This window comes from Calypte anna, unplaced genomic scaffold (genome assembly GCF_003957555.1).
Source record: "Calypte anna isolate BGI_N300 unplaced genomic scaffold, bCalAnn1_v1.p scaffold_86_arrow_ctg1, whole genome shotgun sequence".
NCBI classification, from domain to species: Eukaryota; Metazoa; Chordata; class Aves; order Apodiformes; family Trochilidae; genus Calypte; species Calypte anna.
The window spans coordinates 362,139-374,791 of record NW_022045534.1 but is presented as its reverse complement, the minus strand read 5'-3'; the positions used below and the strand labels follow the sequence as shown (position 1 = coordinate 374,791).

The 12,653-nt window shown below is 54.7% G+C and overlaps 1 protein-coding gene across 1 annotated transcript in view; it reads left to right on the top strand.

Moving 5' to 3' along the window:
- DTNB (dystrobrevin beta) overlaps window positions 1–6,617 on the top strand; it is a 159,270-nt gene extending 152,653 nt beyond the window's left edge. The window contains exon 18 of the mRNA XM_030468840.1: window positions 6,544–6,617. Coding sequence (XP_030324700.1) covers window positions 6,544–6,607 — 64 coding nt within the window. The 3' untranslated portion in view covers window positions 6,608–6,617. The remainder of the gene's footprint in view (window positions 1–6,543) is intronic.
- The last annotated feature ends 6,036 nt before the right edge of the window (window positions 6,618–12,653 follow it).

Genomic DNA, 12,653 nt, shown 5'->3' with positions numbered 1-12,653 from the left:
GTGAGCATCCCCCTTGTCACTCTCCTTGGCAGACCCACTCTGGAGCAAACTCCTCTTCCTCCTCCCGCTGAGCAGCGTGGGCTTGGTGAGCATCATGCAAAGCAGTTATAAATTTGGTTGGGAAAGTTTTCTCCGAGATCAGTTGTCAAGGGATTTCTGTGAAAATAGAAAGACGTGTAAATTGAAATGCCTCTTTAGTTCATTATTTCTGTCCTGAATTAATTACTATTCAGCCTTCCTGTGAGGGACTTGGGTTTGCTCTTGACATCAAGCAGGAGGAGGTTGCTGGGGCTTTAGAGAAGGGGATGGGAATTGAAGATTATCTTTTAAAATGACAGGAATATTTGCAGGGGGGTGAAATTGGATTGGATGAAGGAATCTCTGCAGCACGTGTGGAGGAAAATCAGCTGAGTGAAGGTGAAATACAAAGGAACTGGAAGGATGGCAGAAGGGGCATCCTGCAGATGAGCACTGGGAGCTGTGGTGGGTCACAAACACATCAATGATCTCATGGTGTTTAAAAAACAAAAAAAAAAAAAGACTGGAGATGACTTTGGGGTTCACTAAACCCCAAAACCATCCTCCTGTTCCTCCAGCTCTCTCTGTAGTCCCACCTGAAACAGGAGGTCCTCTCCTGGGCTCCAGCTCTCCAAACCAGTGCAGTGAGTCCTTCCATGAGGAAGCTCCTGGTGTTGTTCAGCCTGGAGAGGACTGGGGGGTTCAGGAGGCTTCAGACACAGAAGTCAGCACGGAAAGGAGGGAAGAGCTCTGAAGAGCTCTGGGCTGTGCTGCTGGCTCCACTTGCTGAACGTTTCATTGAGGAGTTTCACTGAGACTTCAGGAAAAGCTGAATGGAGAGGGGTTTAAGAGCATGTCGGATAAACATCTGTCAGGAGGGGATTAGGAAGAGTAGATCCAGCTGTGGTGCACAGGGGTTGGATGAGGTGTTTTCTTACAGCTCCATTTTCCTGTGGTTCTGTACAGTTTGGGGTCAGCAAGTCCCCTCCTTCCCAGCATCTCTTCACCTTCCCAGCTGCAGCTGCCCTGAGTCCTGACTGCAGAAAAGGGCCTGAAGTGGCAGGAAACACAAATGACTTTTGTTCCTCTGGTGGTGCTGGCTGTGAAGGTTTCTGTGGCTTCCCAGCTGTGTTGGTTCTCCAAGGGGCTCTGGTGATGCTCCATGGCCACACTGGGGGTGTCCATGCACACAGAGCTCCTGCTCCAGGGGTGGGACAGGTGGGACACCCAGGGGGGGGACAGGTGGGACACCCAGGGGTGGGGACAGGTGGGACACCTAGGGGGGGGACAGGTGGGACACCCAGGGGGGGACAGGTGGGACACCCAGGGGGGGGGACAGGTGGGACACCTAGGGGGGGGACAGGTGGGACACCCAGGGGGGGGACAGGTGGGACACCCAGATGTGGGAACAACTGCAAAAGCACTGGGGAAGTGATGCCTGGAGGAGGGGGACAGCTCGTGTCTGAGGCAGGCCTTGGGTAACACATTGTGGTGAAGACCAGACCTAAATCACCTTCAGCAGGGCATGGCCTTTGGTGGGGCAGTTTTTCATCTGTTACTCTGTGCTTTTTGGCTGCTGCTCACTTTTTGCATCAGAAAGTCACACGTTAGTAAATCAAATACCTCCAGAAGGGATTATTCCTCCATAATAATCCTTGTCAATAAAACTCCTCACGGAAGGGAGTCAAGTGCTGTTTGGCAAGGCCTGTTCCCAACGAAACCAACTTGTCCACCATACACTTTGTTTCTGCCATTTGGTCCTCATCCTTTAAACCCTCTGGGGTTTTCAGTTGGTTTGAGTGGTTCTTTAGAGAATCCCAGACTGGTTTGGATGGGAAGGGACCTGAAAGCTCATCCAGTTCCAACCCCTGCCATGGTCAGGGCTCCCTCCCTCAGCCCAGGGTGCTCCAAGCCCCATCCAACCTGGGCTGAGACACTGCCAGGGATGGGGCAGCCACAGCTTCCTTGGGCAACCTGGGCAACCAGGGGCTCAGCACCCTCACCCCAAGCAATTCCTCCCTCAGATCTCTCATCATTTGGCTGATGATTGCTCTCTGCCCAACCTGCCTGCAGGACTCCATCCTGTCCTCTGGTGTAGATGATTTGTGGTCTTGAACTTGTGTTCATGAACTTCCCCAAGATTTCCAAGGTATTTCTAAACAAAGTTAACCTCAGCACAGGGAGCGTTTTGGTTTGTTGCTTTTCAGGCTCCTCAGTGCTCTTTATTGAGTTGGCTCAGCCCCAGAAGGAGCAGAGGAATGCAAGGGCACCGCCGCTTTTGGGTTGAATAACGCGTGAAATTTCAAACACAGGTGGTGCAGGCTCGACTGGTGACCCCTGCATTCATGGAGGGGATGGTTTGATTTCCTACGAGACAGGGTTTTTGGTGAAATATGCAGAAATCTCAGGTTTCCTTCCCTGCTACTTAATACTTCGTGGTCACAGAGAATGTGATAACGTCAGCAGAGGTTGCTCTGCCCAAGCAGGGCAGTGGGACCATGGCACAGGGTGCCCAGGGACGGGGTTGAGGTCTCATCCCTGGAGATGTTCAAGGTGAGGCTGGAGGAGGCTCTGAGCACCCTGATCTGGGTGAGGGTGTCCCTGATACTGCAGGGCTGGGACTGGGGAAGCTTTAGGGGTCCCTTCCCACCCAGATCCCTCTGTGAGTGGAGCCCAGCACATGGTGATGCTCATTGTCACCACTCATGTCCTTGGCCTTACCTTGAGTCATCAGCGTCCTCCTCTGGGTCAGCCTCTGAGTTCCTGGTGGATGGAGATGCCATGGGGGTCCCACCAGGCTGCCAGGGAGCTGAGGGGTGGTACAGGCAGTGGTCACAGGTAGGAAACAGCAGCTTAAACCTTCTGATGTCTGTGTACGTGTCACAACATGAGGGCACACACTGAGCCCAGGAGGTTCCAGAGCAGTTTCTGGATCCCTGGGGGTCCCAGTGCAGCTTCTGGGATCCCATGAGGTCCCAGTGCAGCTTCTGGAGCCCATGAGGTCCTGGTGCAGCTTCTGGAGCCCCAGCACTCTGGGTGCTGCACCCTGTGCCCATGTTTCTTATGAAGTTGCTTTTCAAGCCTTCACTGAACCGAGAACTTTCAGATCCTCTCTGGGGAGCTGGGGGGGTGGCTCTGTCCTGTCCCTGCTCCCCCCCGAGTCCCCAGCTGTGTCTGCACCACCACCTCTGCTCAGAACCACCAGGGTTTCCAGGAACTGCCTCACCCTGCCCCTGAGGGACCCTCCCTGCTGGCTGCACCATGCAAATCAGCACGGCCCACTGGTTCTGAACGGGTCAAAAAATTTAAAAATTCAATGGCTTGGGAACTTACTCTAAGAATACAAAAGTAGACAAGGTGTTTCAGTGAGAAATGGTGGTGGAAAGAAGAAAGGTTTTCCCTGCCCTCCAGAAGTGTCTGTGTGGCTGGAGGGTGTCTGGGAGCTGAAGGTTCTGGGGCTTAGGATCTCCCAGTGGTCCCAGGGATGAGCACATCTGCAACAGCTGCATGGGACAGATGTGGGCTGGGGGGGATGAGTCAGGTTTGTCCTGCAGGGTCCACTCACAGCTTGGGCAGATGTGTTTTGTGGAGAGGAGCTCACCTGGGAGGTCTTAACTCTGCTCATGGAGTTTTGTCCAAAGAAAAAAATTGGGTCCATCTCTGGGGTCCCCATCAGCAGAAGGACCCGGAGCTGCTGGAACCAGTGCAGAGGAGGCCCTGGAGCTGCTGGGAGGGCTGGAGCAGCTCTGCTCTGGAGCCAGGCTGAGAGAGTTGGGGGTGTTGAGGCTGGAGAAGAGAAGGCTGCACCGGGGAGACCTTAGAGCACCTTCCAGTGCCTGAAGGGGCTGCAGGAAAGCTGGGGAGGGGCTTGGGCCAAGGGCCTGGAGGGATGGGAGCCTGCGAGGGGGAAGGGTTTGGAGCTGGGAGAGGGGAGATGGAGAGGAGATCTTGGGCAGGGAGGGAGGGAGGGAGAAATGGTTTGGTTGGACTTGGTGATCTCCAAGGTCCTTTCCAGCCATGAGCATTCTGTGATTCTCAGGTGTGGGACATGGGTTAGTGGTGGCCTGGAATAAGGTGATGTCCTGGCTGGGCTGGAGTGGGCTAGGAGAAGGGGGAAGGGTTTGGAGCTGGGAGAGGGGAGCTGGGGATGAGATGTGAGGGAGGAATTGCTTGGGGTGAGGGTGCTGAGCCCCTGGTTGCCCAGGTTGCCCAAGGAAGCTGTGGCTGCCCCATCCCTGGCAGTGTCTCAGCCCAGGTTGGATGGGGCTTGGAGCACCCTGGGCTGGGGGAGGGGGCCCTGACCATGGCAGGGGGGGCACTGGGGGGGCTTTCAGGTCCCTCCCAACACAACCCAGTCTGGTTTTCTTTGATCTCTGGGTGGTTTTTCATTTGCAGTCCCTCTCACACCTGCCACCATCTCAGGAGGTTCACACATGCTGAGGGCCCTGGAGAATCAGCTTCAAAACAGAAAATATTTCCCCTTCTCCCAGCTCCTGGGACTGGGGCAGCTCCAGTGGGGCTGATGACTTTGGGTTTCCTGCTGGTTTCCATTTTAATTTACTCAGGGGCTGATTTTCCTGCTGTGAGCAGCTGCTGGGGCTGAGGGAATGAGCTGGTTCCTCCAAACCAAAGCCATGGATGGGTCAGCATTGCTGGATGGGGAGCACCAAGCACAGGGCTCCCACCTCCTGCCACAGTTTGGTGCACATCGAGGCTCTCATGCCTCTTTCTGTGCATTTTCAGGTCTTTTTTTTTTTTGTAAGCTTTATTTGAAGTTTCAGTGCAGGGGTGTGAAGCTGTGTGTGGGTTTTCTATTGATTTTCCCTTCAGAAGATGTCCTGGCCCTCCTGCAGCCCTCTCCCCTGTGGTCACCAGAATGTTTTACTCATTTCTTTGAGTCCCCCAATTACTAATAGAGTTTCAAAATGACAATTTTACACATGAGGAGGTTTTCATGTTTATAAGAATATTGACTTTGGGCTGGCAGGGAAGAGCTGGAGTCAGAGCTGGTGCCATGCCAGCTGCTCCCATGGTCACCAGTGGGCTGTGTTCTTCTGGGCTCAGTTCTTTATCTGTAGTGATGATCCAAATGAGGACACTGAGAGCACCCTCAGTCAGTCTGCAGGTGACACCAAGTTGGGCAGGAGTGGTGATCTGCCTGAGGGTAGGAAGGATCTACAAGGGATCTGAACAGGATGGATCCATGGGATGAGGCTCTGCAGAGGGATCAGGACAGGCTGGATCCATGGGATGAGGCTCTGCAGAGGGATCAGGACAGGATGGATCCATGGGATGAGGCTCTGCAGAGGGATCAGGACAGGATGGATCCATGGGATGAGGGTCTGCAGAGGGATCAGGACAGGATGGATCCATGGGGTGAGACCAATGGTGTTCAACAAGGTTTAATAGGACAAGAGGAACAGCCTCAAGTTGTGCCAGGGGAGGTTTAGGTTGGAGCTGGGGAAGAATTTCTGCCTGGAAAGGGTTGTCAGGGCCTGGCCCAGGCTGCCCAGGGCAGGGCTGGAGTCCCCATCATGCCTGGAGGGGTTTCAGAGCAAGCCCTGGGGATGTGGGGATGAGGGACATGGGGCAGGGGGTCCTGGGGAAGGGTTGGACTTCATGGTCTGAAAGGTCTTTAAACCAAACAGTGCCATGAAAATCAATAGACTTGGAGCATGTGTGTGCTGCATCTTGGAGCAGAGCTGGAGCAGTTCTGATGCTGTGAGGGTGCTGAGCCCCTGGTTGCCCAGGTTGCCCAAGGAAGCTGTGGCTGCCCCATCCCTGGCAGTGTCTCAGCCCAGGTTGGATGGGGCTTGGAGCACCCTGGGCTGGGAGAGGGGTCCCTGACCATGGCAGGGGGGCACTGGGGGGGCTTTCAGGTCCCTTCCCACCCAAACCATTCCATGGTTCTGTGATGATTCCATGATTCCAAGGCCCTTGGGAACATCACTCACCACCCGTGGCTGTCAGCTCCAGAGTTTGCTGTGGGAAGGCACCTGCAAAGCTGCTCACGAGGCTCTTGGAGCAGCTCAACAACAACAGGGTGGGTTTGGCTGGAAGAAAATACAAAATAAGAACCTTTTCAAAGTCACTATTTTAGTAACAAATAAAAATACATAGTAGATATTTAAAACGCATGAACTATGTAAAGATGAATTAGAAAAGGGGATGGTCCCTCAGCAGAGCCTGGGTTGCCCAGCAGAGCTCTGGGGGGTTCCTGCAGCCTGCTGGAAGGATGAGCAGATGCCAAGGGGCTGATGTGTCCTCCTGGAGCAGCAGGCTGGGAGGTCACCCTGTCCCTTCCCGGGGTGTTCCCAGTTGGATCAGTGATGTGACCGTGGGTCAGATCCAGTGGGGGTGCTGGGGGTGCCTCCCACAACACCCGACACACGCCACTCAGATCCGGAGCGTTTTGGCAAAGCCTCTTGCCTTTGATTAGCTGTTTTTTTCCACCCTTATTTTTAGACCCTGCCCCAAACAAATCCCCCAGTCCCTTCCCAACGTGTCCGTGTGTCTCCCGTGCAGGCGCAGGCTGCGGGCTCAGCACACTCCTCGCCCACGCAGAGCCACCCCATGCCCATGCCGCTGAGATCCACACCCACCCACGTCCCCCAGGACTCCCTGGCAGGGCTGGGGGGGGACATGCAGGAGCCTTTCACACAAGGTGAGTCTCAGCAGCACCACGGGCACCGGGTGGGTGGTGGGCTGGCGGTCACTGGTTGGGTTTAAAAGGTCTTTCCCAACCAACACCACCCTGGCCTGGGCTGCCCAGGGGGGTGGGAGATGCCCCATCCCTGGAGCCATCCCAGGTGGGGTTGGATGGGGCTCTGAGCAGCCTGGTCTGGTGAAGATGTCCCTGCTGACTGCAGGGTGACCTTCAAGGTCCCTTCCCACCCAGACCTGCCTGGTTGTACGTACAACAGCAGAGTTACTCCCTGGTGTGACTCCTCACCCTGTCCTCTGCTCCACACCAAAGAGATTGGGGCACGTTTGTGATCTTTACAACTCAGTGGAATTATTTCTGTGAGGATGATCTTCCATCCCAGAAAGTTCCACCTGTAGCTGAACAGAGGTCAGGAGCTGGTGGGGGGTACAGGGCTGGTGTTTGGTCTGAGTGTGGTTTGCAAAAGGGGAAAAGGGTTTGGTGAGAAGGAACAGGAAAATGGGAGAGAAAGGAGAGGGAGAAGGAGAAGGAGAAGGAGAAGGAGAAGGAGAAGGAGAAGGAGAAGGAGAAGGAGAAGGAGAAGGAGAAGGAGAAGGAGAAGGAGAAGGAGAAGGAGAAGGAGAAGGAGAAGGAGAAGGAGAAGGAGAAGGAGAAGGAGAAGGAGAAGGAGAAGGAGAAGGAGAAGGGAGAGGAGAGGAGAGGAGAGGAGAGGAGAGGAGAGGAGAGGAGAGGAGAGGAGAGGAGAGGAGAGGAGAAGGAAGAAGTAGGAAGAAGTAGGAAAAGGAGAAAGAGAAGAAGAAAGAAGAAGGAGAAGGAGAAGAGAAGAAGGAGAAGGAGAAGAGAAGAAGGAGAAAGAAGACCATAAGGAAGAAGCAGGACAGTGCAATACATTTTTTCTTGCCCTGGCAGTCAGAGCTGCTGCTTTTGCACCTTTTCCTCCTCTGCCTTTGGGAAACCTCAGTTCTGGCCTGGAGGCTTTGCTGTTGGGTGCTCTGCAGGTACAGAGGTGCTGGAGTTTGGGGTAGGACCAGCCACAGTCCTCTGTCCACCTTGGCCTCCAGTTCTTTGGTGAGTGTGGTGGGGCTGGCTCAGAGGGGTGAGCAGCAGAGCTTGTCTCTCCATGCAGGAATCCAGGGCAGCAGTTGACACATATTTTTGCTTGCCAGCTTCTGTAGGTAGTGTCAGTTTATACTTAGCTGCTGTGATTGTGCTGCAGTCACGCGCCCAAACTTCTCCATGTCAAAGCCACCATTGGCTCAAGAATGGCTCCAAAACCTGCAGACAACCAGAGGGATGGAACCTTCTCAGGACCCTGCAGACAACCAGAGGGATGGAACCTGCTCAGGACCCTGCAGACAACCAGAGGGATGGAACCTTCTCAGGACCCTGCAGACCACCAGAGGGATGGAGCCTTCTCAGGACCTGCAGACAACCAGAGGGATGGAACCTGCTCAGGACCCTGCAGACAACCAGAGGGATGGAACCTGCTCAGGACCCTGCAGACCACCAGAGGGATGGAACCTTCTCAGGACCCTGCAGACAACCAGAGGGATGGAGCCTTCTCAGGACCCTGCAGACCACCACTGCTCCCTCGAAGGCTGCAGAGACCTGAGGAGCTGGTGATGCTGGGAGGTGTCAGGCAAGGACAGGGCTCTCAGTCTGGTGTCAAGGAACTTGACAGATATTTCTGTGCCTTCAGGGACTGTCTCCCTGCAGAGGAGGGGGAAACCAGTTCTTCCTCAGTCCTACCTGCTTCCACTCTGCTCCTGGGGAACAAAGTAGGAGCGGCTGCCCCAAGTGATGTCACTTGAGGTTTTTGTGCTCTTTCCTTCTCTTCTGTCCATACTGGTCAAGAACTCATGATCTTGAGTCCTCATGATCTTGAGAACTCATGATATTAAGGAGATGTAGAGCTGTGAAAAACCCAGCAGCAGGATTTGGTCTCCCCAGGTGGCTCTGGCAGACATGGAGGTTGTTTCTGAACATGATTCACCTTTCTGGAGGTGGATATCCACATGTAGTTTAATGACAAGAAAAGAAGGAAGGACGGAAGATCCACCCTGCCCTAAGGCACTGGGCAAGGACTCGACAGTTTGACCTCAGCAGTTGAAGATGGGAATGATGTCCCCAGGAAAGCAGTGGATTCCCCAAGGCTGGACACTTGTAAGACAGCTTGACAAGGTGCTGGCCATCTCATCCAGACCACATCCCTACCTGGAGAGGTTGGGCCAGGTGATCCTTGAGGTCCCTCCAACCTGGCATTCCATGATCCTCTGGTTGGGTTGTGGGCCAAGACAAGCAGTGGGCAGCAACTCTTCATGGGGACCCCTGGTAATCCCTGGGAAGTCCCACTGGGTGGTGGCCACTTCGAGCCTGAAGTGCCAGGGTGCTGCAAGCCCCTCGTGTGTCCTTGGCAGCAAAGAGGAGCCCGTGGTCACAGCTGGAGGTGGTGGGTTCTCCTTCTGGCTGGGGGAGATGGTGAATGCTCGTGTCCAATTCCTGTGTCAGGTGGACCTTTCCTTTTCAAAAGAAAAGATGACAATAAACTTCCCAGGGCTGATGGTGTGTGTCCCAAAAGCCAAACCAGTTTAAAGAGCACTTTGCATTTCTCACTCCTCACTGGATACATCCCTCTAGAACATTCTTCCTTGCCTAAGGAGCTGCTGCCAGACAAAGGTGAGGGCAGAGGCTGCAAAATGGGGGCAGAGGACCAGGAGCCACCAACAAGTGAATCTTTTTGGTTGTTGTTTGGTGCCTGGAGCTGCAGCGAGGCCCAGGAGCCCCCAGCTGCAGTGGTTGTTCTCAGAGCTCAGGGCATCCGGACTGAAAGCACCGAGCACCTCCAGCTCATCCACAGGAAGGAGATGTCCTTTTCCTCATCTCCCTCAGCACTTCCAGACCCGACAGCAGCAGCATCAGGCATTCCCGAGGAGGTGAGATGCCAAATTCAGCAGCACAGCCCAGTACAGCCTGGCACGGCACGGCCCAGCACAGCACGGCATGGCATGGACTGGACCAGACTGGCATGGCACAGACCGGCGCTCCATCTGCTGCCAGGGGTGGCCCAGCCTCCACAACAAGTCCAATGCTACAGCCCAGAGCTCTCAGTTCATCTCTTTGGCAGCTGCCTCTGCTTCTCCTCCACCCCACACCCTGCAGATCCCTTTTCTCATCCCAGGGGTGAGGTGGGATGGCAGCACCATGGGGACAACCCCCTCCATCACCTCCTGTCCCTGTCCCACCCCCTCCATCACCTCCTGTCCCTGTCCCTTCCCCTCCATCACCTCCTGTCCCTGTTCCTTCCCCTCCATCACCTCCTGTCCCTGTTCCTTCCCCTCCATCACCTCCTCTCCCTGTTCCTTCCCCTCCATCACCTCCTCTCCCTGTCCCTTCCCCTCCATCACCTCCTGTCCCTATCCCATCCCCTCCATCACCTCCTGTCCCTATCCCATCCCCTCCATCACCTGTCCCTGTCCCTCTCCCTTCCCCTCCATCCCCTCCCCTGTCCCTGTCCCTTCCCCTCTGTCCCCTCCCCTGTCCCTCTCCCTTCCCCTCCATCCCCTCCCCTGTCCCTGTCCCTTCCCCTCCATCCCCTCCCCTGTCCCTTCCCCTCCATCCCTGCCCTGTCCCTTCCCAAGGGATGAGCTGCTCTCCCCTCTGCTGCCCAGGCTCGTGCCCATGTGGCTGTAAATCCCATTCCTCACCCTCCATGGTTGGGTTTTTCCCATTTCATGCTGTCCCCATCCCCTCTCTCCCCATCTGCAGACAAAGCAGACTCCCCCCAGCTCTGGGGCAGCAGCTGATGTCATTAATCAAAGGCTCCCTCAGGCCTTTTTGAGGTTTGGGTTTTTTTAGCCTGGTTTCTTGGGGCAGAGCCTTCATCAGGACCTGTTGATTTTGCTGAAAGTGAAAACTCTTTGGGTTGGTTTGTTGTTTTTTTTTCCCTAAGTTTTTACCCCCAGCTCAAATACCTGCTGGGCTGAGCCAGGTGTGGTGGGAAACTCCTGTGGGCTGGAGCAGCTTGGTGGTGGTGATGATGACAGCTCCCCAGAAGCAAAACCTCTCTAGGCAATGCCTGCACTACATGTAGTTTGTGTTGCTTTGGGTTTTTTCACAAAAAACATTACATTGCTGTTGCTGACTGCTGCACATCCACCCAGTTCTTCCAGAGCATCCTGGTGGAAGAGAGGAGGAAAGGGCAGGGAGATCCTGGTGCTGCTGCACCTTGTGCTGCCACATCCTAGGAGCAGGCAGGGATGGCAGCATCTCCCAAGGTGTCCCAAGTCTTCTGCCTGCCAGGATGGGAAGGGCTGGAGGAGGAAACGTCCAGAGAGCTGAAGCCCAGGCACCTTCATCATCTGGGGTACATCACAGAGTCATGGAGTCATTAGGGTTGGGAAAGATCTCCAAGCTCATCGAGTCCAACCATCAACCCAACAGCAACCAAGGAAACCATGTCCTGAGGTGCCACACAGGGTCAGACACGTTTCCTCCATAGGTGACCTCTTGTCCTTCAACTTGGCAGCAAGAAGGCAGCAATCCACCAGGAGAGCAGAACACCTGGGGGCTGAAATATCCCAGTTCCACCATCAGTGAGGAAAAAAAAAGCTGCTGTTTATTGGCTGTAAAGAGAAGAAAATGAACCCTTGGGACTTCTCAGATGGAAGGATGATCCACCACTGCCAGGAGAAGTTCCTCTTGTGGTAACCACACAGGTGGCTTTTTCATTTACTAGAAAAACTCTTGCAAGAAAGGAAAAAAAAAAAAAACCCAAAACCAAAGAAACAAAGTGCCACCAGCCTCACTAACCCATTTCCTGGAATGCTCCTTCCGGGGGGGCAATCTGCACAATTACTGTTGGTTCAGATTAATCAGGCAAAATCAGGCAAGTGGAGAGCACAGGAAAGAGGAGAAAATGTCCGTGGCTCCACAGAATCCAGGCACTGAATGCCAGCACCCAGGAGGCCTCTGCAGGTCCATGGCCAGAACATTGATGTTGTTCTCCTGCTTACGGCCATTCCAGTGTCCCTGCTCCTCTGTCCCATCCAGTGATAGGGCTGGGGACATCCAGAGACCCAGAGAAGTGTAAGAGGTGCTGAGGACTCCCCCAGGTCCCCAGTCCCAGGATTGTTGGCCAAAATCTGATTTTTTTTCTTTTTAATCCTGCCCGCTGCACACAGGAACACCCAGTGCCTGGTTGTCACCTTGGGCATGATGCTGGTCAGGGGGCAGCCTGGCCTGGAGGAAAAAGATCATGGAATTAAAGGCTGGTTTGGGCTGGAAGAGACCTTAAAGATCATTTAAGTTTGAGACCGGGTGAGCTTTAATGTTCCTCCCAACCCAAACCAGTCTGGGATTGGCTGAGTGGGTGAATGGTGCTGGTTCTGCTGGCATGAGGAACCAGAAGAGGTGGTGACCATCAGCCCTGACACCTGGACAGCTCTGCTGGGGACCACAGACCCTCCCTGGGACTGCTGGTTCTTGCAAAGCTGTGGCAGATGTTGAGGGTGGTGGTGGGGTCTGTGGGTCCTTGAAGCAGCTGCTCACACAGCACCAGTGTCCAGGCAGGTTGGTGTCACTGGTGGGGGGGACAGCAACGTGTCATCCCCCCAGCCAAGGAGGAGGAGGAGGGAGGAGGAGGAAGAAGAGGAAGAAGAGGAGGAGGAGAAGGAAGAAGAGGAGGAGGACAACGAAGAAGAAGGGGAGGAGGAGGAGCAGGAGCAGGAGGAGGAAGAAGAGGAGGAGGAGGAGGAAGGAGGAGGAGGTAGGAGGATGTAGGAGGAAGAGGAGGAGGAGGAGAAGGAGAATGAGAGAGGAGGAGGAGGGAGGAGGAGGTAAGAGGATGTAGGAGGAGAGGAGGAGGAGGAGAAGGAGAATGAGAGAGGAGGAGGAGGGAGGAGGAGGTAGGAGGATGTAGGAGGAAGAGGAGGAGGAGGAGAAGGAGAATGAGAGAGGAGGAGGAGGGAGGAGG